This window comes from Nomascus leucogenys, chromosome 9 (assembly GCF_006542625.1).
Source record: "Nomascus leucogenys isolate Asia chromosome 9, Asia_NLE_v1, whole genome shotgun sequence".
In the NCBI taxonomy this organism is placed as follows: domain Eukaryota; kingdom Metazoa; phylum Chordata; class Mammalia; order Primates; family Hylobatidae; genus Nomascus; species Nomascus leucogenys.
Window position 1 is genome coordinate 13,214,815 of NC_044389.1, and position 27,193 is coordinate 13,242,007.

The 27,193-nt window shown below is 40.2% G+C and overlaps 1 protein-coding gene and 1 pseudogene across 3 annotated transcripts in view; both read left to right on the forward strand.

The window, feature by feature from the left end:
* KDM5B (lysine demethylase 5B) overlaps positions 1 to 27,193 on the forward strand; it is an 80,619-nt gene that overhangs the window by 31,144 nt on the left and 22,282 nt on the right. For both annotated transcript variants that reach the window (XM_030818633.1, XM_030818634.1), the window contains exons 2-12: positions 2,548 to 2,625; positions 4,601 to 4,723; positions 6,062 to 6,232; positions 12,009 to 12,143; positions 14,934 to 15,030; positions 16,291 to 16,400; positions 18,520 to 18,678; positions 20,584 to 20,703; positions 22,578 to 22,736; positions 23,652 to 23,833; positions 26,022 to 26,184. In XM_030818633.1, the coding sequence (XP_030674493.1) occupies positions 2,548 to 2,625; positions 4,601 to 4,723; positions 6,062 to 6,232; positions 12,009 to 12,143; positions 14,934 to 15,030; positions 16,291 to 16,400; positions 18,520 to 18,678; positions 20,584 to 20,703; positions 22,578 to 22,736; positions 23,652 to 23,833; positions 26,022 to 26,184 (1,497 nt within the window). The remainder of the gene's footprint in view (positions 1 to 2,547; positions 2,626 to 4,600; positions 4,724 to 6,061; positions 6,233 to 12,008; positions 12,144 to 14,933; positions 15,031 to 16,290; positions 16,401 to 18,519; positions 18,679 to 20,583; positions 20,704 to 22,577; positions 22,737 to 23,651; positions 23,834 to 26,021; positions 26,185 to 27,193) is intronic.
* Positions 11,556 to 11,964, forward strand: LOC115836677 (annotated as a pseudogene). Its single transcript, XR_004031671.1, has one exon. The product of XR_004031671.1 is annotated as a cytochrome c oxidase subunit 7C, mitochondrial pseudogene (transcript).

Below are 27,193 nucleotides of genomic sequence, written 5' to 3' on the forward strand. Positions count from 1 at the left end.
GTCCCGCTAATTTTTTGTGTTAGCCAGGATGATCTTGATCTCCTGACCTCGTGATCCTCCCAAAGTGATGTGATTACAGGCGTGAGCCACTGTGCCTGGCGGGTTGAATTGTTTTCTTAGGATAAACTTGGTATAAAATTGAGTTTAAAGGCTGTGAATTTCCTCATTAATATATTCACACGATCTGAAATAATACATTTATTATTTAATAAATATTTAAGGTATTTTGGATTATATTTAAAACAAACAAGGATGTAAAATTACCTATAACCCTACCACTAAGGACAGCCACCATTGTGAGCCTTTTTGCTCTAGATAGCTTTCCAGTGTTTTCTTTTTCTTTTTTGAGAAGGAGTCTCGCCCTTTCACCCAGGCTGGAGTGCAGTGGCGCGATCTCGGCTCACTGCAGGCTCTGTCCCCCGGGGTTCACGCCATTCTCCTGCCTCAGCCTCCCGCGTAGCTGGGACTACAGGCGCCTGCCACCTCGCCCGGCTAATTTTTTTGTATTTTTTAGTAGAGACGGGGTTTCACGGTGTTAGCCAGGATGGTCTCGATCTCCTGACCTCGTGATCCGCCCTCCTCGACCTCCCAAAGTGCTGGGATTACAGGCGTGAGCCACCGCGCCCGGCCAGTGTTTTATTTTTCTACTGTAAAGCCTGTTTCATTCCCCCGACCATATATAGGGAAAATCTTTCCACATTAGTAAATAGAGATCTAGGCTGGGTGCGGTGGCTCACACCTGTAATCCCAGCACTTTGGGAGGCCGAGGCGGGCGGATCATCTGAGGTCAGGAGTTTGAGACCAGCCTGACCAACATGGTGAAACCCCATCTCAACTAAAAATACAAGATTAGTTGGGCGTGGTGGCACGTGCCGGTAATCCCAGCTACTCTGGAGGCTGAGGCAGGAGAATTGCTTGAACCCGGGAGGTGGAGGCTGCAGTGAGCTGAAGTCACGTCATTGTGCTCCAGCCTGGGTGACAGAGCAAAACTCCGTCTCCAAAAAATGAATAAATAAGTAAATAAATAAAAGATCTATACTACAGGGTACATTTTTCCTTTTTTGCTTTTTTCATTGTATTAAAATATTAAAATGTACATAACATTAAATTTTTGCCTTTGTAAACATTTTTAAGGATACAATTCAGTGGCATTGCGTACATTTACATTGCTGTACAACCATCACCATTGGCTACCTCCAGACCCTTTCATTATCCCAGACTGAAACCTATTAACACATTTTTATACCTTTAGCTGTTCTCTTGTTGTGGACATTCATTTCCAGTTTTCTCCCTCTGTAGGTAACAATTCATATATATGTGTGTGTGTGTGTGTGTGTGTGTATATATATATTTTTTTAATTGTCTGATTACTTCCTCATGATGGCAGTTCTTCCATGATAGGAAAATTCTCTAGAGAACCGTTGTCTTTACGAGTATACATATTAAGGACAATTTTTGTTTTTTTTTTTGAGACAAAGTCTTGCTCTGTTGCCCAGGTTGGAGTGCAATGGCACGATCTGGGCTCACTGCAACCTCCTGCCTCTTGTGTTCGAGCAATTCTCCTGTCTCAGCCTCCTGAGTAGCTGGGACTACAGGCGCCTGCCACCCCACCCGGCTAATTTTTGTATTTTTAGTAGAGACAGGGTTTCACTGTGTTGGTCAGGCTGGTCTTGAACTGCTGAACTCAGGTGATTCACCCGCCTCAGCCTCCCAAAGTGCCAGGATTACAGGTTGAGCCACCTTGCCCGGCCAAGGATGACTTTTAAAATTGGATTTGGATGTCAGTTTTTCTCCCCCTGACACCACTGTAGAATTTACCCTCAATTTAATAAGAAAAGTTAATGTGGGCCAGGCTCAGTGGCTCACACTTGTAATCTCAGCACTTTGGGAGGCCAAGGTGGGAGGATCATTGGAGCCGTAGAGTTAAGAGACTGATCTGGGCAATACATGTACCTACACCTCGTCTCTAACAAAAACCTTAAAAAATTAGCTGAGTGTGGTGGTGTTCACCTGTGGTCCCAGATACTTGGGAGGCTGAGGTGGAAGATTGCTGGAGCTCAGGAGGCAGAGGTTTCCATGAGCTGTGATCACGCCACTGCACTTAAGCCTGGGCAACAGAGTGAGACCTTATCTCAAAAAAAAAAAAAAAAAATTAAAAAAATTAATGTGACTGGAAGGTTAAATGTGTTTTTTAAAGTTATAGACATATAGCTGTTATATAAAAAATGAGATACTTCTATGGTAATACAGAAGTCAAATTGTCTTTTGCCTAAATGAGTGTTTTTTTTTAACAGGCTCAGTGACATTGCTCAGTGGGAAGGTTTGTGGGGAGAGGCGTATATGTGATATATCATTTATTTGGGAAAGGGTGTTCATACACATTTTGCTGCTTTCATGGACAAAAGGTTGAGAAACCACTACTCTGTGTTCTATTTTGTTTGATTGGTTAGAATAAGAATTACCTAACCTGGGTTTTAATTTTAAAACAAATTTTTAAATGTCAAATGTTTATAAGTTATTCTAGTAAGAGCCTTTGCTTTCTCCTAGGATTGGCAGCCACCATTTGCATGTGATGTTGATAAACTTCATTTTACGCCACGTATCCAGAGACTGAATGAATTGGAGGTAATGTCTTCACTATTGTTCTGTTTGCCTGTATTCCAGGGGGACCGTCTTTGAAATTATTACAATATATTAAAATTGTTGTAGAATCACTATTGTAAATCTGTTTTTAGATTTGTATTTGAGCAAATAAGAACATTTCTTTCTGTAGAGAACAGATCTTTAAAATACCGAATTGGCTAGGCATGGTGGCTCACCCTTGTAATCTCGGCACTTTGGGAGGCTGGGGCAGGAGGGTTGGCCTGGGCAACATAGCGAGACCCTGTCTCTGCTAAAGCATAATTTAAAAAATTAGCCAGGTGTGATGGTGTGTGCCTGTAGTTCCAGCTACTCGGGAGGCTGAGGTGGGTGGATTGCTTCAGCCTGGGAGGTCAAGACTATAGTGAGCCGTGGTTGTGCCACTGCACTCTGCACTCCAGCCTGGGCAACAGAGCAAGAGACCCTGTATCATATTTATATATATTATATTTACATATGTGAAGATACACACACACAGAATTGTATATTTTTTGTAGGGATGAGGTCCCCCTATGTTGCCCAGGCTGGTCTCAAACTCCTGGGTGCAAGCGATCCTCCTGCCTCTGCCTCCCAAACCTGGGCATATAAAAGCTTATTTACTTGCCACATAATTTTAAACAATAATATGGAATTGTGCTTACAGTACTACTGAAGTTCCTTTTAGAGTGCCTACTTACATCACAGGAAGGTTTACTGAGTGTTTAATTCCTTGTCTGTCACGTGGTAGGGGCTGAATTAAATTTTTTTTAAAAGTCAATTAAAATTTTTACTTTTTTTGTTATGGAGTCCCGCTCTGTCGCCCAGGCTGGAGTGCAGCATGATCCTGGTTCACTGCAACCTCTGCCTCCTGGGTTCAAGTGATTCTCCTGCCTCAGCCTCCCAAGTAGCTGGGATTACAGGTGTGTGCCACCAAGCCCAGCTAATTTTGGTATTTTTAGTAGAGATGGGGTTTCACCATTTTGGCTAGGCTGGTCTTGAAATCCTGACCTCAAGTGATCCGCCTGCCTCGGCCTCCCAAAGTGTTGGGATTACAGGCATGAGCCACCATGCCCAGCCTGAATTAAATTTTTGTTGAGTTAATGTGTGTGTGTGTGTGTGTGTGTGTATACACACACATTTTTTTTTTTTTTTTTTTGAGACAGAGTCTTGTTCTGTCGCCAAGGCTGGAGTGCAGTGGCACAATCTCAGCTCACTGCAACCTCTGCCTCTTACTTAGGTTCAAGTGATTCTCCTGCCTCGGCCTCCTGAGTAGTTGGGATTACAGACGTGCACCACCACGTCCAGCTAATTTTTGTATTTTTAGTAGAGATGGGGTTTCACCACGTTGGCCAGGCTGGTCTCAAACTCCTGGCCTCAAGTGATCTGGCCATTTTGGCCTCCCAAAGTGCTGGGATTACAGGTGTGAGCTACCACACCCAACCATGTATAATTATTATTTTTTTATTTTTCTTTTTTATTGAGATGGAGTCTTGCACTGTCACCTGAGCTGGAGTGCAGTGGCATGATCTTGGCTCACTGCAACCTCCGCCTCCCAGGTTCAAGCAATTCTCCTGCCTCAGCCTCCTGAGTAGCTGGGATTACAGGCATGCACCACCACACTCGGTTGATTTTTGTTAATAGAGATGGGGGTTTCATCATGTTGGCCAGGCTGGTCTCGAACTCCTGACCTTGTGATTTGCTCGCCTTGGCCTCCCAAAGTGCTGGGATTACAGACGTGAGCCACCATGTCCGGCCAGCCGTGTATAATTATTTTACCAGCTTTATTTTGTGTATTTTTGGCTGTTTCTCATTGAATGTAGAAAGTGGTATATGATTTTGCTGAAAGAGCATTAAATTAAAAAAAAATTTTTAAAGTGGTATTAAATATTCTGTGAAAGAAAATATAAAATATCACATGGGCAGGTAATAGGAGCTTTAAAATAAGCTAAATGAGATGAAAACTCAATTCTTTGTCTTTTAGGCCCAAACTCGTGTAAAATTGAATTTCTTGGACCAGATTGCAAAGTACTGGGAATTACAGGGAAGTACTCTGAAAATTCCACATGTGGAGAGGAAGATTTTGGACTTATTTCAGCTTAATAAGGTAAAGGGCTAATGACCATCTTACTTATTTTATAATCTTACTGACAGAATGAATTTGATCTTCTTTGCCTTAAAAAGGCACTTATTGCTCAGCCAGGTGGCTCGTGCCTGTAATCTCAGCACTTTGGGAGGTCAAGGGAGGAGGATTGCTTGAGACCAGCCTGGGTAACATAAGGAAACCCTGTCTGTACAAAAAATTTAGAAATTAGGCATGGTGGCATGTGCCTGTAGTACCAGCTATTTGGGTGGCTAAGGAGGGAGGATCACTTGAGCCCAGGAGGGGGAGGCTGCAGTGAGCTGTGATTGCACCACTGCACTCCAGCCTGGGTAACTGAGCGAGACCCTGTCTCAAAAAAGAAAGAGCAAATAAACCTATTTTTTGAGATGTGTGAAATGAGATTCTCAAGTCAGTTGAGTGAGGAGGATCATCAGATCTTGAAGCCTTGTGGAATATTTTGCTGCCACCTGTTTTTCTCATTTTCACACTTTACAAAAATTCTGCAAGCTATTTCTTTTTATTACAGATAAGGAAACTGAGGCTCAGGGTGATAAAAAGCTAAAAAAAGCTGAGCCATGGCCAGACGTGGTGGCTCATGCCTGTAATCCCAGCATTTTGGGAGGTCGAGGTGGGTGGATCACCTGAGGTCAGGAGTTCGAGACCAGCCTGACCAACATATTGAAACCCCGTCTCTACTAAAAATACAAAATTAGCCGGGTATGGTGGCACATGCCTGTAATCCCAGCTACTTGGGAGGCTGAGGCAGGAAAATCGCCTGAATCCAGGAGGCGGGGGTTGCAGTGAGCCGAGATTGCGCCATTGCACTGCAGCCTGGGCAAGAAGAGAGAAACTCCGTCTCAGAAAAAAAAAAAAAAAAAGCTGAGCCATAATTCAATACCAGGCCCATTTGATTCTGAAATTTACATTCTTTCCATCAAACATGCTAGCATGCATCCTAGTCTTTAGTTTTTGGAGACTTATTTAAGAGCCCAGAGTAAGACCAAGTATTACAGTCCCTTCTTTGGTAGAGATTTAGTTTTAGGTAACCTGGTTCTTTCCACATGATTGCTTTGGGGATGTGAAAAGTAGCTTAGAGGGGACAAAATGTTTATGGACCATGTTGTCAAGAGAGATGTTTAAAATTTCTAACTTAAAATTAATAGTGTGTGTATATATGTGTGTGTGTGTGTGTATATATGTATATGTATATATATATATTTGATTGGCAAAACATGTTTTTAAAAGATAACCATAGCCAAGAACATTTTCCCCTTGGAGTCATACTTAGGTGTGACTGAAGCGACTTCCATATAGTTGTTTCTAATTTTGCTATTTTAACAGTTAGTTGCAGAAGAAGGTGGATTTGCAGTTGTTTGCAAGGATAGAAAATGGACCAAAATTGCCACCAAGATGGGGTTTGCTCCTGGCAAAGCAGTGGGCTCACATATCAGAGGGCATTATGAACGAATCCTCAACCCCTACAACTTATTCCTGTCCGGAGACAGCCTAAGGGTAAGTTTGGGGGCTAGCCTTAACTTGTTTTATCTTACTACTTATTGGTACCTTGTCTTTTCAGGGAAATGAAAAAGCCTTGATTGTGTTTGGAAGACCTTGTTTTAGAAGACCTTGTTTTGGCGGGCGCGGTGGCTCACTCCTGTAATCCCCACACTTTGGGAGGCCAAGGCAGGTGAATCACCTGAGGACAGGAGTTTGAGACCAGCCTGGCCAACATGGCGAAACCTCGTCTCTACTAAAAATACAAAAATTAGCTGGGCATGGTGGCGTGTGCCTGTAATCCCAGCTACTAGGGAGGCTGAGGCAGGAGAACCGCTTGAACCCGGGAGGTGGAGGTTGCAGTGCGCCGAGATCGTGCCACTTCACTCAAGCCTGGGCAAAGAGCGAGACTCCGAGACTCCGTCTGGAAAAAAAAAAAAAAGACCTTGTTTTGTGTTTTTTCCTCTAGTGTTTTTGTTCTGCTTTGAGAGCAGCTATACTTAGAAGTTTGTTTCTGGAATGAATAAGATTGTGGAGGAAATTTTTTTACTGTCCAAAGCTGAGGAGTTGATTATTATCTACTTGTTACAACTTTGCATTCTCTTTAAAGTTGCTAAAGTATTCCTGGCTGTCATATGAAGGTATAAGCTGTGAAATAACTTGCCTACCTATTCTCTTTTGCCAGCTGAGATTTTTAAGGAGATTGTCAGAATGTTGATATGGTAAAAGGGGATTTTATAATGCTACATAGCTAATGGGTTCCTCTTCTAGTAATTCCTATGTAGCCATGTTCATTTCTGACAAAATGGTATTTGTGAAATTATTCACTTAAAAACTTTTAGGTAAAACAGTACTGTAAAAGCTTCCCATTTATTTCCAGGCCTTGGTAGAAAGAAGAGGGGTGTCATTATCCATTCACACCCTTTGAGTTATTTTAGGACTACAGCAGTGAGCCCTATAACTTTAAGAATTGTTTTCTGTGCTGTAGAGGTAGGAAGAGAATAACATAGTTTTTGAGGGGTAAATCACTAACCAAAGTCCTGTCCTAATACTATACACTCACGAACACACCATCTGTAATGCTTAAATCCAGTAGATTTTGTTTTTCTTCCCTCTCTCCCTTATTGATTCCAGGTGAACACTTTTTAGCCTAGAAGAAAGTAGCCAATCTGACATTCAAAACTTTTTTTTTTTTAATACATTATGTGAATGTTTAGTGAGCCCATGGATGAAATTGTTTAGAATGTTGAATGTGAGCTGGGCGCGATGGCTCACGCCTGTAATCCCAGCACTTTGGGAGGCCAAGGTGGGCAGATCATGAGGTCAAGAGATGGAGACCATCCTGGCCAACATGGTGAAACCCTGGTTTCACTAAAAATACAAAAATTAGCTGGGCGTGGTGGTGCGCGCCTGTAGTCCCAGCTACTTGGGAGGCTGGGGCAGGAGAATCACTTGAACCCAGGAGGCAGAGGTTGCAGTAAGCTGAGATTGTGCCACTGCACTCCAGCCTGGGTGACAGAGCAAGACTCCGTCTCAAAAAAAAAAAAAAAAAAACGAAAAACAAAAAATTAAAAAAATAAAAAATAGGCTGTGTGCGGTGGCTCAAGCCTATAATCCCAGCACTTTGGGAGGCCGAGGCAGGTGGATCCCCAGAGGTCAGGAGTTCGAGATCAGGCTGGCCAACATGGCAAAACCCCGTCTTTACTAAAAATAGAAAAAAAAAAAAAATTAGCTGGATGTGGTGGCAGGCGCTTGTAATCTCAGCTACTTGGGAGGCTGAGGCAGGAGAATTGCTTGAACCCGGGAGGCAGAGGTTGCAGTGAGCCGAGATCATGCCATTGCACTCCAGCCTGGGTGACAGAACAAGACTCAGAATGAGACTGTCTCAAAAAATAAATAAATAAACAAACATAAAAAATAAAAAATAGAATGTTGAATGTGGAACCTTTTTGCCTCTTATAGTCAGATCTAGATACAGTTGCCCATAGTAGATTAATTTTCTCTTCTTGAACTCTTCCTAAGTATGGAAGTTATAGTGAATTACTCCTGATCCTTCCACCTGTTATTTCTCTGAGGGCTATTTTTATGCATACATTCACAAATTGGAAGTGTACTCTTCATATACATCATTGCATCTTAAGGTTTTTTTTACTAATCATATGAGCATTTGCCATATCATTGAATAGTTTTTGAAATGCAATTTCTAATGACTGTGGCAATCCATTTTTTATAGCCAGACTTTATTTTGATGTCTTCTATTGTAGAATGTTTGGGTCGATTCTAGTTTTTTATTATAATACTATGATGAACATTCCTTGTATGTAAATTTTTACACCTATTTCTGATTTTTGAAATAGGCAGGTTATTAGGGAGAGAAGAATTGAAGAACATATACTTAAAAAGCAGGTGTACAGTAAAGGAATTATTGCAAAAGGGTGAAGTAGGGTGTAAGTTAAATTTTAGGAAGCTTGAGAAAAGTTGATACACTGTTCCAGTGGAACAGAGGCCTCAATCTTGCATCATCATGTTTTCTAAATGTCTTAAGGGATTGCTCTGCCTTTGGGTTGATGTGATTATGGCATGATGATATTAATCACCTGTAAGTCCTAGTTTCTCAAGTAAAGGTTAAAATTAGCATCTGTATGTTAATATTAGATGTAAAACCATATCGTGTGTATTTTTAATTGTGGTTTGGAACAAAATAATAAAGCTCTTCATATTTATTCTAAAAAACTACAGGGCATGATTTTCTTAGATCTGCAAAGTCCTTACAGAACCAAGCTGACCATAGATGATGGAACCATTGAGACTAACTAGTAGGAGATAGGAATCACGTATATAGTATCTGAATTTGTGATCATCTGCTTAATACAATTTATGTGATTCAGCTCAATTAGTATTTTCCTAATCATTCATACTTTTGTGTCTCAAATAGAAAGTACATTGGATACATAAAGGGGATTAATTTAGATGATGAACAGGTTTTATTCCCCTCTGCATGCTTTCATTAAACATACTCTAAATGCTCAACTGAGGACTTGTTACAGAATAGAAGGCAATGTTCTATACTAATTTTTTTAAAAAACAAAATATTTGTTTCTCTCAATTGTTGGGTGTTTAATTTGTCTCATAATTTTTTTTTTTTTTTTTTTTTTTTTTTTTTTTTTTGAGACAGAGTTTTGCTCTGTCATCCAGGCTGGAGTGCAGTGGCATGATCTCGGCTCACTGCAACATCCGCCTCCCGGGTTCAAGCGATTCTCCTGCCTCAGTCTCCCGAGTAGCTGGGATTACAAGCATGTGTCACCACATTGCTAATTTTTGTATTTTTAGTAAGGACGGGGTTTCAGTATGTTGGCCAAGCTGGTTTCGAACTCCTGACCTCAAGTGATCTACCTGCCTCGGCCTCCCAAAGTGCTGGGATTATAGGCTTGAGCCATTGCGCCTGACCAACTTTTTTCAGAATGTAAATGCTTAACTATTAAGAATATAATAGGCCGGGCGGCCAGGCGCAGTGGCTCGCTCTTGTAATCCCAGCACTTTGGGAGGCCAAGGCGGGTGGATCACGAGGTCAGGATGGTCAGGAGACCATCCTGGATAACACAGTGAAACCCTGTCTCTACTAAAAATACAAAAAAATAGCTGGGTGCGGTGGCAGGTGCCTGTAGTCCCAGCTACTCGGGAGGCTGAGGCAGGAGAATGGTGTGAACCCGGGAGGTGGAGCTTGCAGTGAGCCAAGATGGCGCCACTGCACTCCAGCCTGGGTGACAAAGCGAGACTCTGTCTCAAAAAAAAAAAAAAAAAAAAAAAAAAAAGAATATAATAGGCTGTAGGCCGGGTGCAGTGGCTCACATCTGTAACTCCAGCACTTTGGGAGGCTGAGGCGGGCTGATCACCTGAGGTCAGTAGTTTGAGACCAGCCTCAACATGGAGAAACCCCGTCTCTACTAAAAATACAAAATCAGCCGGGTGTGGTGGTGCATGCCTGTAATACCCAGCTACTCGGGAGGCTGAGGCAGGAGAATTGCTTGAACCTGGGAGGCGGAGGTTGCGGTGAGCCGAGATCACGCCATTGCACTCCAGCCTGGGCAACAAGAGCGAAACTCCGTCTCAAAAAAAAAAAAAAAGGATATAATAGTTAACTTTTCTGGATCAAATCAATATGTAGGTTTAAGTAGAATGAGCAGAATATTTAATATTTATAGGGCGCTATTAACAGTGGTAGATTTATTACTTGTTAACAAGTAATGCGTCAGTATTTTTTAATAGTATATCATATTTCTTAACTATTAGAAATAAATTTTATCATTTTGTTGCTTTGTACTTTATTTTGTTCTTCCCCCAGTCTCTGTATTTCTGCAAATGTGAGGGGGAAAGGGGCGAATCTCATTAGTGAGATTCTATGGTAGTAACTGTGCCCATAGTGTTAGTGCTTCAGGAAGGTTGTTATTTCCATGTGTCTCATTCCAAATATAGCTGTTGCAACACACCTCAGAGGGTTACTTTTGGAACTTACTTTTACGAAGGTTTTTTGTAATGTTCATGGGTCCTGTTACGAAAAAGTAGTACTTACCTGAAATTCATATTAGCTTTGGTGGCAATATTTTGTTGTGTTAATGTTATATTGGCATTAAATACCCTCCTTTAGCCAGCTTAGAATAAAACTAAAAAGAAAAAGCAAAGCAAGAAGAGATGCATTTCTGATCAGAACCAAAGTTATTGCTGTGGGCTACCCATTGATCTTTGCCTTGCAAGTTAGACTTTGTAGGGATGTACTGTGGTAAATGGAAACCCTAGTGAGGAAGACTACTTTAGTCAAATGACCTGTTTTCTCAATTCAGGTGATATCTTTGGATGATAACTTTGCTAGTTATATCTGAAACTATACAGTTGTAAAATCTGGAAAACATATTGGATTCCCTATTTTTTTTTTATTCCAAACACTTGTTAAAAATGAGATTTTTAATATGGAAAATTGTTTTGGGAGCTTATAAGGGGCCTTTCTAACAATATGGACCTGGCATTAACGGACAGTCCCAAGCACAAATAATTCCAAGTGGTTCATTGGGAATGCCTTGAGACTGCTATGGCCTGTTGTAACCTGATGATGTCAGCAATGAAAAATCAAAGCAACACCACCTGTTAAAAATTTTTTTAATGTTTTAAACCTGTATAGGTGTATGTATGTGGTTGGTAACCACAGACTTGTCTTTATTTTTATTTAGATTTTTTAAAATTGTAGGCCTGTTGTCTACATAAATAGTTGTAAAATGTACCTTACAAAAATCCACTGGAACTCTCTAAGATTAAAAAAGGAGGGAATCCTTTCAGTCCTTGTGCACTGGGGAACAAGGTCGTGAATAAAAGGTCTTGGTGAGGTGCTGCCATTTCATCCATCCTCGGTCTCTGCGCCTTTCGCAGAGCTTCCAGCAGCATTATGTTGGGCCAGAGCATCCGGAGGTTCACAACCTCTGTGGTCCGTAGGAGCCACTATGAGGAGGGCCCTGGGAAGAATTTGCCATTTTCAGTGGAAAACAAGTGGTCGTTACTAGTTAAGCTGTGTTTGTACTTTGGATCTGCATTTGCTACACCCTTCCTTGTAGTAAGACACCAACTGCTTAAAACATGAGGATGTTTCAGTTTCTCCATTTAACAGATATGAAGAGCATTTTAAGAGGTGCAGCCTCTGGAAGTGGATCAAACTCGAACTCATATGGCATACTAGATATGTTTGTCAATAAACTTATGATGTGGAAAAAAAAAGGAGGGAATTTATCAGTACAGTTGTTATTTCTAGTGTTTGCAGAAGCCAAACCTGACCACAGACACTAAGGACAAGGAGTACAAACCCCATGATATTCCCCAGAGGCAGTCTGTGCAGCCTTCGGAAACGTGCCCCCCAGCCCGACGAGCAAAACGCATGAGAGCAGAGGTAAGAGCCTCATGAGGTTAACTTAGAAGGAATTCTCAAGCCCTAATACCAATGGCTGTCTGGCACTGGATTTCTCTCATGTGTATGCTCTTTGTAGTTTTGAACCTTGTTAATCTCACAAAGGGATGCTGTTTGTATTCCAGCTTTTACACTGGGTGAATTGTACCATCAAAGGGGTAAGGAATCGAAGAAGTCTTTCTAACTAAGTTTTTGCTGCCTGGACGGACAGCTGCTTGTTACCAGTCAAGGCCTTAGGAAGAATTGGTGTTCCTGTGTTCCTACTTGGGTTGCCCATTACCCTCACAAAGTTGGATGTTGTTTAATGGAGATTAAGGCTAGAAAACATGAAGATTAGGAGTTTTTTTAAACAGAGTGGTTAGAAGACAGTTAAAGTCACTTTTCTCAGACTTCTTTTTTTTTTTTTTTTTAGAGACAGAGTCTCGCTCTGTTGCCCAGGCTGGAGTGCAGTGGCGTGATCTTGGCTTACTGCAACCTCCGCCTCCTAGATTCCAGCAATTCTCCTGCCTCAGCCTCCCAAGTAGCTGGGACCACAGGCGTGTGCCACCATGCCTGGCTAATTTGGTTTGTATTTTTAGTAGAGACGGGTTTCACCGTGTTAGCCAGGATGGTCTCGATCTCCTGACCTCGTGATCCGCCCGTCTTGGCCTCCCAAAGTGCTGGGATTACAGGCGTGAGCCACCGCACCCAGCCTCTTCTTTTTAGAGATGGTCTTGCTCTTTCACCTAGACTGGAGTGCAGTGGCATGATCATAGCTTACTGCAACTTTGAACTCCCCGGCTCAGGTGATAGCTGCCACCTCAGCCTCCCAAGTAGCTGGAACTACAGATGCATGCCATGCATGCCTAGCTAATTAAAAAAAAATTTTAATAAAGACAAGGTCTCACTGTGTTGTCCAGGCTGGAGAAGGATTATTTGCTTTAAGATTTTTCTGCTCTGAGAAGCTTTCCCTGGGAAAGGAAGAAGAGTATTTTTCTAGTGATCTTGTTCCCATACCAGAGGTATGAAGGTTTTGAATTCCTGCCTAGCCTGATGGATATGTGAGTTTTAGGACTCAGAGATAATATATAGGGAACTGTTTAGAGCTGGGAAGCCTCATATTGCATTAATCATACTAAATCAGTAACTGGTTTTCAATAATTATCAAAAATGAAAAAAATCAGCCATTTTGTTTTCTGAAGAAATAGATAAATAAGAGAATTGTTTTTCACTTTGGTAAGTTGGAGACAGGAAAAAAATTTAGTGATTCACTTTTTCTGAATGAAGGAGACTGCCCAGAATAGGAAAATATGGTTATTTGAAGCCCATAAGCATGTTTAAAGTAAATTAATCTATGAATCAGTTCTTTCTTGAGCATATTCTTGATCTTATAAATGTATATATAAGAGATGCCCCAGTGCTGTGGATGCCTACATCTGCCTTGATGACACCCGAGAGTAATGATATTGCCCATGGAATAAACTCTTTTAGCAGTGGGGATCCTTAAAATGTATGAATAAACACAGGCAAAGTGAGAAAGCACAGTTCCACAAATACTTCAGTATTACCACAAAATGGTTTTATTTGCTTTACCAATAAGTATCAGCACTTTAAGAAATAATAGAAACTGAGATTGGCTTCTATACCCTCAATGAGGAGGGAGCCCTTAATAGTTTAGTGATGTTAGAAGTGTAGTTTATAATAATAGTTTATTAAAATAATTTATGGAAAATTATTGTGGAAGCAAAGTTTTCTATAAATACTGACAGACCTTGGAAGAGGTCAGCAAACTCTTAGAGGCTAATGGAATTATGACATTTATATAACTACTTAGGATTTGGCTTAGTGCAGTGATTGAATAAAGCATAAAGCAAATAGATAAGAACCAAGAACCTTCTAGGAGGAAAATAAGAGTTGTTCTTCCGAATTTGAATAGAAACACTTCTCTTTTTTTTGAGACAGAGATTGGCTCTTGTTGCCCAGGCTGGAGTATGGTGGTGTGGTCTCGGCTCACTGCAACCTCAGCCTCCTGGGTTCAGGCAATTCTCATGCCTCAGCCTCTTGAGTAGCTGGGACCACAGTTGTGCATAACACCTGGCTAATTTTTGTATTTTTAGTTAGAGATGGGGTTTTGCCATGATGGCAGGCTGATCTCAAACTCCTGGCCTCAAGTGATCCACCTGCCTTGGCCCCCCCGCAAAATGCTGGGATTACAGGTGTGAGCCACCTTGCCCAGCCACAATTTGTTCTTGATCCTTTGACTTTTCCCTATTTGGTTTTTTTTTTTTTTTTTTTTTTTTTTTTGAGACAGAGTCTTGCTCTGTCACCCAGGCTGGAGTGCAATGGCACCATCTCAGCTCACTGCAGCCTCTGTCTCCCGGGTTCAAGCGATTCTCCTGCCTCAGCCTCCCAAGTAGCTGGGACTACAGGTGTGTGCCACCATGCCCAGCTACTTTTTGTAATTTTAGTAGAGACAGGGTTTCACTGTTAACCAGGCTGGTCTTGAACTTCTGACCTCAAGTGATCTGCCTGCCTCGGCCTCCCAAAGTGCTGCAATTACAGGTGTGAGCCACTGTGCCTGGCCAACTTTTCCCTATTTTTAAATTTCTCATCCATGCTTTAATAGTAGTTTCAAAGGTGAGCTCTCTTCCTTAGGAAGAGAGAGAAGTATGTTTTGAATGCCCTGTTAATAGAGGCAATTGGTAGGATATAGTCACCTTGAGATTCCAGTTGGATTTTTAAAGATTATTTCTTCTTAAAGGAAATACTCATGTATATGACAATTTTTTTAAGGCCATGAATATTAAAATAGAACCCGAGGAGACAACAGAAGCCAGAACTCATAATCTGAGACGTCGAATGGGTTGTCCAACTCCAAAATGTGAAAATGGTAAGAAAATTTATCAATGAATAGGAAAGAAAAAGTAAATAAAGTAAAAATAACTATTCATAAGTAAAGATTATAAGCTGAAAAAGTCAATAGAAAAAAATTAAAAAGTAAACATTAGAGCAGCCAGTACATAGTAGTCACTGGGTTGGGCTTTGAGAAATAAAATCTTAATATATCAACAGTGTCCTTGTTCTCATAATTAACTGACAAGTGGGAGAGAGAAACAGAAACTATATGTATGCATATTAGGAGTGTGGATGAGTTTCTCAGCTGTAGCGAGTTGCTACTTTGAAATTTGATTCAATGCAGTTACTTAAAAGAAGTAATTTGTGAAAAACATAGATGCCTTTGACCGAACGTCTAATAGATTTATTTCAGGCAAGGCAAACAGACATGCTTCCTAAATCTGAATTGTAGTTAATTACTTGCCTGGCTATCACTTGATGTAAGTCACTGAGAGGTGAATTTGAGATTCTCTTAAGAGAAATCTTATATCCTATATAGGAGGCACATACAAATTAAGAAGTTACTAAAATTTGTTCAACCTAGGGATTAGTGAGCTAGTGGAAAGGCAGCACAATGCAGTGGAAAGTAATAGAGATACAATATAAAGTAGTACAGTAATCTTGGCACAACCGCTGACTAGTTATGTAACCTTAGAGATGTTTCTTGATTTACTTTAACATCAGTTTTCTTACCTTTGAAATGGGTTTGTTGTGAAGTGTTAAATACTTTATGGAAAGCATTGAGCACAATGCCTACCACATGATAGTTCAGTAATTGATAGCCGTTGTTTTCGCCAAACTTCTCAGTCTTCAGAACCAGGAATTTGGAGACCAGGAGGATGACCAGGAAGTCATCTTAGATCATGGAGAGATAATGTGTTATGTAGAAGAGGTATAGTTGGTGAACTGTTGGTCTCTTGTAGTCATGGCCAAGAGGAATTTGATTTCATCAGTATATGTTATGTGTTGGTCTTAAGAAAACTCTAATTCCTATTTTGAAAGCATACAAACCTGAGGGACATCTCCAGAAGTAACCGACATCCTGAAATTTAAATGGCACAAGAGTTTGCATTTTATCATAAAGTAATCAGCATTTGAGCCCTTGAATAAAGTATACTGGGTGCTATTGCTACTAAAATGTGAAAACACACATGAAATTATGTTTGTGTACAGTATGTGCTTTGGGAGGGAGATGATGAGTTGAGGAAGTGGAGAAAAGCATCATAAAGAGCTAATTTTGGATTGCCTCCTACAGAGAAAGAAATGAAGAGTAGCATCAAGCAAGAACCTATTGAGAGGAAAGATTATATTGTAGAAAATGAGAAGGAAAAGCCCAAGAGTCGATCTAAAAAAGCCACCAATGCTGTGAGTGACATCTCCCTTTCTCTTTTTCCTTTCCTCTTTTCCTTCTTCCCTTCCTTTCTTTAATCCCCTTTACCCCCAAGCTTAAACTTAAATGTGTGCCTTAAATAAGATTGTTTAACTTAGTGTCTGACAATAAAAGTATCTTTTGAAGTCAGTTTATAGTGTTAGTTAATAAATGAGGAAATACATGATCATACTATAAAGATGGTAGTAACATCCATCTTTGACTGCCATTTTCTGGAATACATTCAGTTTAGCACTGACTAATAATGAACTGTAATCTAGCTCATTATACATAGAATTGCTCATAAATCACTAGCTCACTTCTACATGAGCTGAAGGCTAGCTCAAAAATCCAAGTTAGTGTTTTCCAGCTTTCCAGCTAGCAAAGGGAAGGAAGAAAATGGAAAGAAGGAACAAAAAAGAGAAAGGAAGAAGGAAGAGGAAGGACGATATGAAAAGGAAGTAGAGAAGGAAGGAAGAAAAGGAAACGGAACAAAGGAAAGCAGTTGGGAGTAGGGAGGAGGACATGGCAGAGTTAGAGGGCTGGGAGCTGTTTATTCTGTGGAAAACTTTTATTAAAAGTAAAGCCTCATGGCTTTAGAAAGGATCTGGTTCTTCTCTGCCCCCTTCTGAGAGCCTGAAATGGTGCTTTTCTTCTTGGAACTAGAAATTATTCTAATTGAATGTTCTCTCCATAAATGTCACCTTCTGCCCCACCCCCTCTCCCCAATACAATCAGAAAATTGACAGAGCTAGATTTTTATTTGCTACAATAAATAGACTGAAACAGACTCCCCATTTAGTTGAATTCTCAGCTTTCTAGTATTGAGTAATGTATCAGTTTGCTGTGGCTGCCATAAGGACGTGCCACAGACTGAGTGGCTTAAACAACAGAAATTTATTTTTTCACAGTTGCATAGGCTGGGAAATTTGAGATCAAGGTGTTGGCAGGGTTGATTTCTTCTGAGCCCTCTTTCCTTGGCTGTGGATGGCTGTCTTTCACATGGTCTTTCCTCTATACATATCTTTGTCCTTATAAGGACACTAGTCATATTGGATGATTACCTCTGTAAGGACTCATTTCCAAATATAGTCACATTCTGAGGTACTGAGGGTTAGGACTTCAACATGTGAGTTTTTGGGGGAATACAGTGTACCCCATAAAAAGTAATAACTATGCTTTTTCACTGGACATTAGGGGAACTTCTTAACCATGTCGCCTTAATTAGAATTAAAAGTGGTAGTTTATTTTTACTTTTTTTAGAGATGGCTGGAGTACAGTGACACAATCATAGCTACTGCTGCCTTGAACTCCTGGGCTCAAGGGATCCTCTTGCCCCAGTCTCTTAAGTAGCTGGGACCACAGGTGTGCACCACCATGCCCGGCTAATTTTTCTTTTTTAAATTTCTTGTAGCGACAGTGTCTCGCCATATTGCCCAGGCTGGTCTCAAACTCCTGGCTTCAAGCAGTCCTGCCAGGACCCCCAAAAGTGTTGGGATTACAGGCTTAAGCCACTGTGCCAGGCGTAAATTGGTAGTTTAATGTGGTTAACTTTAAAACACTTTTGTTTTAAATATGGAAAACTTGTATTTTTCCTTCATAAATTCTACTTTTGGTTAGGTTGGTAATGTATTACCTGGTATCTTTTTTTTTTTTTCTCCTGAGACAGGGTCTCTGTCACCCAGGCTAAAGTGCAGTAATGCAATAAGGGCTCACTCCAACTTTGACCTACCAGGCTCAAGAAATCCTCCTGTCTCAACTCCCCAAGTAGTTGGGACTACAGACATGTGCCACCATTCTTGGCCTATAACCCTAGCATCTTGTTGTTGTTTTGGAACCTACTAAAAACTAGGTCTTTAAATAACAAACTTTAAACACATCACAATTGAGAAAGCTAGGAGATTCCACTTTAGATTTGGTATGCATGAGATATTGCGAAATATCCGTCGTAGAAAGCGAAACATTTTTATTTAAAACATCCTTTATAGAGGTTGAAGCATTTGTAGCAGGATGTAGAGACTAGATTATGTCTCAGATCCACTTCATTTCTAGAATTTTAGAAAATCAAATAATAGCTCATGTTCCTTTGTTCTGTACCCACTTTTATTGCTACAGGTGGACCTGTATGTCTGTCTTTTATGTGGCAGTGGCAATGATGAAGACCGGCTACTGTTGTGTGATGGCTGTGATGACAGTTACCATACCTTTTGCTTGATCCCACCTCTCCATGATGTTCCCAAGGGAGACTGGAGATGTCCTAAGTGTTTGGCTCAGGTAATAATTAATGGTAGAGGTAACACTAGAAAAAATTTTTAGGGCATTTTTCTTTGCCTTTGAGTTTTATTTATTTTTTATTATTATTTTTTTAGACAAGGACTCACTTTGTTGCCCAGGCTGGAGTGCAGTGGCACAAACATGGCTCACTGCAGCCTCAACCTCCCTGGCTCAAGCAGTTCTCCCACCTCAGCCCCCCAAGTAGCTGGGACTACAGGCCCATGCCATGATGCCTGGCTAATTTTTGTATTCTTTGTACAGAGGGGGTTTCACCATGTTGCCCAGGGCTGGTCTCCTGAGCTCAAATAGTCCTCCTACCTCGGCCTTCCAAATTGCTGGGATTACAGGTCTGAGCCACCTCACTTGGCCTGCCTTTGAGTTTTAGATTTGGCAGTCGACAGTAATGAGGCCCGTGAAGAAAACTGGGCCCATGAAGAAAACTGGGATGGACCTGAATAGGAAAGAGGTCTTAGAAGTGAGTTCCACAATGTATGTGGGTAGTTAAGAGGCAGAAAATAATTTGTAATAAGTATCTTATTATTTTTTTAATTCTTATAAAAAGCACTACATGCTCTTTGCAAGAATTATTAAAACATTGAACAACTTAAAAAGTAGAGCTATGCTTTCACAATGCATACATAACCACTGTTAATGTCTTGGTGTATATTCATCCAGACTTTTTTCTATTTTAAACAAATGGAGCTACATTATATAAGTAATTTTAGTAATCTGCTTTTTACATTTATAGAGACATTTTCATGTAGCACTGTGATTACTGATGTTTTTAATAGTGCATGCTGTCATTGGTAAAATCTAAAAAGGATCTACCATTATCTTCATGAGGATTTTTTTTTTTTTTTTAATTTTTTAGACAGAATCTCACTCTATTACCCAGGCTGGAGTACAGTGGAGTGCAGTGGCGTGATCTCAGCTCACTGCAACCTCCACCTCCCCAGCTCAAGTGATCCTCCCATCTCAGCCTCCCAAGTAGATGGGACTACAGGCTTGCACCACCATGCCCAGCTAATTTTTGTATTTTTTAGTAGAGACAGGGTTTTGCCACGTTGTCCATGCTGGTCTCAAACTCCTGAGCTCAGGTGATCCGCCTGCTCTGGCCTCCCAAAGTGCCGGATTACAGGTGTGAGCCACCGCATCCAGCCATTAGGATTATTTTGCATTAATATTATGTAGCAGTCAGTCTATTACCCTTGTTAGGGTTGAATTATAATAGTAAGGAGGTTTATTTTAAGTATAGCATGGATATAAAGATTTGAGTGTTTTTCCACGTAGCTATGTTACAACATAAGGATATCTCCATCAATGGGAGGTTATTAGGCATGGGACAAGGATAAATTATGTAATACCTCATAAGAGGGATGACCTTATCAATGAATCTGGAATATTTAAGTCTATTGGCTCACGAAGATTAAGGCAGCTTTTATACTGCCCCTGTTAACTCCCAGTATTAGGTTATAATCAAATATTGCTGGCCTGAGAGCCATTCTGTTCCATCAAGTGGTTTATCTCTATTTTGATCTATTGTTTGTTGATTTTATAGTTTTAACCCCAGGAGGACATTATTACTGTCATTTTCAGTATTGAAAACATTATTTGATTTTGAAGGAAGTCGAATCTTTAGCCTCCTCTTATAAATATATAAGTTTATCCAAGTTGTGGTTGTTAAAATTGACATTTTATTTGCTCATTAGCAAATAAATAAAATGTATTTTATTTGCTTATTAAAATAACCACATTTTCCAGGCAGGTTTATTTTTATAATGTAGACCTAGCGTAGAAGTAAAATAAACAAATTAAAGCCTTGTTTTTTATCTGCCAGCTTGATGATTGACCAAGTATACTTGATGTTTTCAGTGTCACCTAGAACATAATTTTCTTTATTTTCAGGAATGTAGTAAGCCACAAGAAGCATTTGGCTTTGAACAAGCAGCCAGGGACTATACCCTCCGTACTTTTGGGGAAATGGCAGATGCGTTCAAATCTGATTACTTCAACATGCCAGTCCATGTATGTACATATATACGGCTTTGATTTAGGATTTTAATAGCTTTTGGAGAAAAGTGTAGCTGAAGACCCATTTTTAGTTGAGACCTCACTCTAGTGGGCATTATCACACAGAAAGCAGAAAGAAACCTTTAATTTGTTTTGTGGTATTTAAAATTTCACAATACTTTAAAAAGCATTCTAAATTTTTATTTTAGGATTTCTCTAAAGTTACCTCTTCCACACAGATTATACAGCACCAGTAATAGAACACTAATAAAGAAAATCACCAGCAATCATTTTGGCCCAACAAATATAAAGAATACTTCACAAAATGTATTAAATGACTGCTATGTGCCAAGGTGTACTATGCATTGGGAACACATTTGTTGTATATTGTTATGTAATCATAAGTTAGTATTATAAATTTCAGAATGAGTCCATTTTTAATTCCCCTTTATGCACTTTGAAGCATAAACATTTTCCATTCAGCATTTAATACTCCATCAGATGGGTACACCAAAATGTAATGCTTTAATTCTGGATATTTAAACTATGATTTTTGTCACTACTAATAAAGCACTGCAGCAAACCCTTTATGCATGTAGTACTCTTTAATTGGATGATTTTCTTGGGATGATTATTGAGGTCAGAGGAGAGTCATTCTCCCTCATTCCATCTCAGTTGCTGCATCAATTTATGGATCCCAGCAATATATGAGTGAACTTGTTTTTCCCCAACACCTCTAACATCAGTTATTAGTTACTTAAAATGTTTGCTTATTTAATGGACTTAAATTTATACTCCATTTGGATTTTCAGTTCTCTTGACTTCCTTATGTGTTATAATATTTGCCAATATGTTTGCTTAACCAATCCTGATGACTTGCATGTAACCTCTTCTATTTGTGGTTAACTGTATATTTTGACGGAATATTAGATGAGGACATTGAGGGATAGACATTTAAATGTTACCTGCCTCTGGATTTACACTAGATTAACAACAGATTGACATTTAGTCCGGTGACTCTTTATTCTAAGGGTGTGCTGCTACAAATTGCTCCTTTTGTCATATCATATATACTGGCAGTCCCCAGCCGCCCTTTCCCAAACTGGCCATGGACCAATACCAGTCGGTGGCCTGTTAGGAACAGGGCCACACAGCAGGAGGTGATCGGTGGGCAAACATTACCACCCGAGCTCTGCATCCTGTCAGATCAGCAGCTGCATTAGATTCTCATAGGAGGGCAAACCCTATTGTGAACTGCCTATGCAAAGGATCTAGGCTGCATGTTCCTTATGAGAATCTAATCCCCCCCACCTCCCAGCCCTTGCGCCCTGCCCTTCCCCATCCATGGAAAAATTGCCTTCCATGAAACCCATCCCTGGTGCCAAAAACACAGGGACATTGGGGACCACTGCTATATACTGTCTTTTTTGTGTTGGTTGCCTACATTGCTCTCAGACAGGTCTAGTGAAAAGAATGAAAGGATGGACTCAGGTAATGTATTTGAAAGCATCTCAAAGTATAAAGCATCATTGAAACAACAAACCTTATTACTGTGCTGTTATCAACTGTACAGTGCTATACGTCATTCAGACACAACTAACCATTATTACTATACAGTTTATGTTACATTTTTTGAAACACAGAAATATCTCCCGGTCATAAATAATTGCTTTCCTTGGCTACCTTTTACAGTTGTGGCCTGGCTGTTGATAGAGGAACATGAATTCCTTTTAGACAGTAGAGGTTTCCTGAATTGCCTAAGATCAATTATAGAATATTATAGACACAATTTTTCCTTAGGATGCTGTTCTTTGATTCCCATCACTGAGCTTAATTGGTCACAGACAGTTTGTGAGGAAACTCATTTTTTCTATTCCTTATATTTCCAGATGGTCCCCACAGAGCTTGTTGAGAAAGAATTTTGGAGACTGGTAAGCACTATTGAGGAGGATGTCACAGTGGAATATGGAGCTGACATTGCCTCAAAGGAATTTGGCAGTGGCTTTCCTGTCCGAGATGGGAAAATCAAACTCTCACCCGAGGAAGAGGTAGGCATATAAGTGGCTTGGAAATTGAGGTATTTATTGAAATTCTGTTTGGTTGGCTTGAAGTAACTTATGATTACTTTTAGCAAATCCTTAATTACCAGATTTTTAATGATTTCAAGAAAAGTAGAAAGAGCCTACAGAAGAATTCTAGTCCTAACTATGTCACTATATTGTGGTCATAGGGGAAAATTACTTATCACCCTTGGCCTTCAGATTTTATAACCTTGGTTTCTCCTACTGAAGAAAACCTGAAGGACTGAGACCAGTCCTTTATTTTTGAACTTCAATATTTTTGAGTATTTTTTTCCATACTAGCAAACTCTTAGGAAGAGTTCTGTTTCTATCTTGGTAGGAAAGTGTGATTTTTTTTTTTTTTGGTAGTTTTCTTTGAAAATATTACATATGATCAGAAAAGTACATAGTTATATGTATACAGCCTGATGAATTTCCACAAACTGAACACACCCATGTAACCAGCACTAACTAAAACAAGAAATAGGATACTCCCAGCACCCCAGAAGTTCCCTTCTTGCCTGCTTTCCTTCACTACTTTTCCTCTTTCAGGACAAGCACTATGCCCTCAGGATAATCACTATCCTGACTTCTAACACTATAGATTAGTTTGCCTGATTTTGAACTTTGTTAAAGTAGACTCATGGCTTATGTTCCTCTATATATATTTAAAAAGAGACAGATACAAAAGTATGTGCTGTGTGAGTCCATTTATACAAAGCTCAAAATTGGGCAAAACGAATCTCTGGGCATCCTAGAAGGTCAGCATGGTGGCCCCTCCTCTTCCACATTTCTTTTTTTATTTTGAAGGAGAATGTTTTTAGCTGGCCTTTTGAAACAGAGTTCTAAAATGTTAGCATTATATAGCTAAACCTTTATCCTCTTTTGTCTTCTTATTTTTAGGAGTATCTTGATAGTGGCTGGAATTTGAACAACATGCCAGTGATGGAGCAGTCTGTCCTTGCACATATTACTGCTGATATATGTGGCATGAAACTTCCTTGGTTGTATGTGGGAATGTGCTTTTCTTCATTCTGTTGGCATATTGAAGACCACTGGAGCTATTCAATTAACTACTTGCACTGGTGAGAAGTTCCAAAAAGAACCCATGAATAGTATGCACGCTGGATAGGAAAACTTTCCTTTTCAATGCAGATGTGTCTTAACTGTGTCTAAAGAGTAATGAACTACTTTTTTCCCTAAGGTTTTTCACTTCTGTTAGAACAGGCATCCTGACAAGACAGTGGTTCTTAAGATTCCTAGAGCATCCATGAATTCCCTGAAATTGCACACACACTACTTTGCAAGAACAACGTATTTCTGGGGGAAAGGTAGTTTTTATCTGAAGTAAAGAAGTCTTTGTCTAGGCCGGGTGCAGTGGCTCATGCCTGTAATCCCAGCACTTTGGGAGGCCAAGATGGGCGGATCACCTGAGGTCGGGAGTTTGAGACCAGCCTGGCCAACATGGAGAAACCCTATCTCTACTAAAAGTATAAAAATTAGCTGGGTGTGGTGGTGAACACCTGTAATCCCAGCTACTTGGGAGGCTGAGGGAGGAGAATCACTGGAACCTGGGAGGCAGAGGTTGCAGTGAGCCAAGAGACTGCACCATTGCACTCCTGCCTGGGCAACAGAGCGAAACTCCGCCTCAAAACAAAAAGAAGTCTTTACCTATAGAAAAAGCATATTCTAAGTAAAAGTTACTTTTACTATAGAAAATCCCATTTGATGGCAGTGGTAGCCTGGATACCCCTTTGGGAGAATCGTGAATTATAGTAGGTACCACAGTGTCCTCCAGGTCTGTGTAATGACCAGCCTCTCTTTTGTTGTGCTGAATTCAGGTATCACTACGCACAGTAGAGTGAGCCTTATCTTGGTGTGCGCATTGAGGGGGCAAGGTGGGAGGGATGTGCAGATATTTGGGCTTCTTTACTTTTTAAACTCTTCAAGCCATTTCTTCACATCTGTTTTCTTCTCTATTTTTCTTCTAAATATAAAAATATTTGAAAATCTATAACTCACTCAAATCCTCACACAAGGAATTTGAGGATGTACCACAAGAAAGAGAATTGGCATATATATGTATAGAATTAATTCTGCTTCCCTAGGCAGCTTCTCCCAGCTATAAAATGAAGATTATATTTACCATACCTCACAGGGATGATACAGATAAATTGTTTGATAATTTAAAGTCCTTTGAAGAATAAAAATTCCTTAGAAATGCTAATTGCCTTATTAGTGTTTGATTTAACCTCGTCTGCCAGAATGGGCAAGGGAAAAGAAAAATGGAGAGTTGCCTTACCTTGTCGGTTGCTTTAGGCAACTGTGATAACAACATATCCTGAAGTGAATACGATACCTTATATTCTTAGAAATTCTGGATATTGGCTGGGCACGGTGGCTCACGCCTGTAATCTCAGCACTAAGCTGAGGTGTGCGGTTCACCTGAGGTCAGGAGTTCGAGACCAGCCTGGCCAACGTGGTGAAACCCCTTCTCCACTAAAAATACAAAAATTAGCTGGGCATGGTGGTGCATGCCTGTAATACTAGCTACTCGGGAGGCTGAGGCAGGAGAATTGCTTGAACCTGGGAAGCGGAGGTTGCAGTGAGCCGAAATTGCGTCGTTGCACTTCAGCCTGGACAACAGAGCAAGACTCAGTCTCAAAAAAAAAAAAAGAGAAATTCTAGGTGTCTGCATTTTCTAAAGAGTCAGATAAAAATGAGAGGGGAGAGAGGGACCTCAGATGGAAAGTCTTCTGTTCATTCATACTTGAAGGGGGAAAATGCATTACATATGTTCACATCACATTTCTTTTTTTTTTTTTTTTTTTTTTTTTTTTTTTTGAGATGGAGTCTTGCTCTTGTCACTCAGGCAGGAATGCAGTGGTACGATCTCTGCTCACTGGATCCTCCACCTCCCGGGGTCAAGTGAATCTTCTGCCTCAGCCTCCCAAGTAGCTGGGATTACAGGTGCCTGCCACCATGCCTGGCTAATTTTTGTATTTTTAATAGAGATAGGGTTTCACCATGTTGGCCAGGCTGGTCTTGAACTCCTGACCTCGTGATCTACCCGCCTTGGTCTCTTAAAGTACTGGGATTACAGACGTGAGCCACAGCACCCGGCTCACATTCACATTTCTAATGATATTTTGTCAGTTTGCGGATTCCTTTTTAGCGTAGTCTTACAAAGCTGAGTCTGAAAAATATGAACTGGTAACTCATTTTGTTTGTGTTGGTGTTGCAGATTGATTTATTTTTATAATCTATTTCCAGGGGTGAACCAAAAACCTGGTATGGAGTCCCAGGGTATGCTGCTGAGCAGCTAGAAAATGTAATGAAGAAACTAGCTCCAGAACTCTTTGTGTCCCAGCCGGATCTCCTCCATCAGCTTGTGACCATCATGAACCCCAATACCCTGATGACTCATGAAGTGCCTGTATGTTCTGGGTTAATCCTCCTGCCACTCAAGCTTAATTCACCACTCCTCTTTTTCCTTTTTATTCACTTTTTTATGATGTTGATTTAGTTCTGTGTTTTCCATAGCATGACTTGATAGCAGAAACAGCTGTTTTGCTGTGGTACTGTACATTTACTCAGTGGGACTGGATCCTTAGATACCGTAAAAACTAATTTGTTGCAGCTAATAACTATATTGCTAAACAGCCTTCCTTTGCAAGTAATAATTGCGATTCATTGGTTTTAGTATATTTGTAAGTGAAAATTTATTTCAAGGTCTTGAGCTTGTATTTTAGGGTTCCTAGTCTAGACTGAAAAGTCTAGAGGTTGCTAAATGAAGTGACAACTATACAGTCATGGGACACCTATGAACAACAGGGATATGTTCTGAGAAATGCATTGCTAGGTGATTTTGTTGTCATGTGAACTTCATCGAGTGTACTTACACAAACCTAGATGGTATAGCGAACTACACACCTAGGCTATATGGTGTAGGCTATTGCTGCTGGGCTACAAATCTGTACAGCATGTTACTGTACTGAATACCTTAGATAGTTGTAACACAATAGTAAGGATTTGTGTATTTAAATGTATCTAAACAGAAAAGGTACAGTGAAAATGTGGTATTATAATCTTACGGACCACCATTGATATGTGGTCTGTCTGTGACCAAAATGTTGTTACATGGTGCACAACTATACTGGCTTCCTTTTGGAGAATACTCTGAAGACATTTGGGAGGCCATATTGAAATGTATGAAGAGTCCATCTTAGCTAAATAAAATGTAAATGATACATTTACAGTGTTAAAGTGAATTCTTGAACTTGTTGTGACCTTAAGTTTATGCTTTTGGGTTCATAGGCTAGTCAATGGAGACAACAGAAAGGACTTTCATTTTAGGCATTATAAATTATGCATGGACCATAGCTTAGAAAATAATCACCAGTAAGCACCACAATCTCACCATCTCCTCATAGTTGGTATTTTTT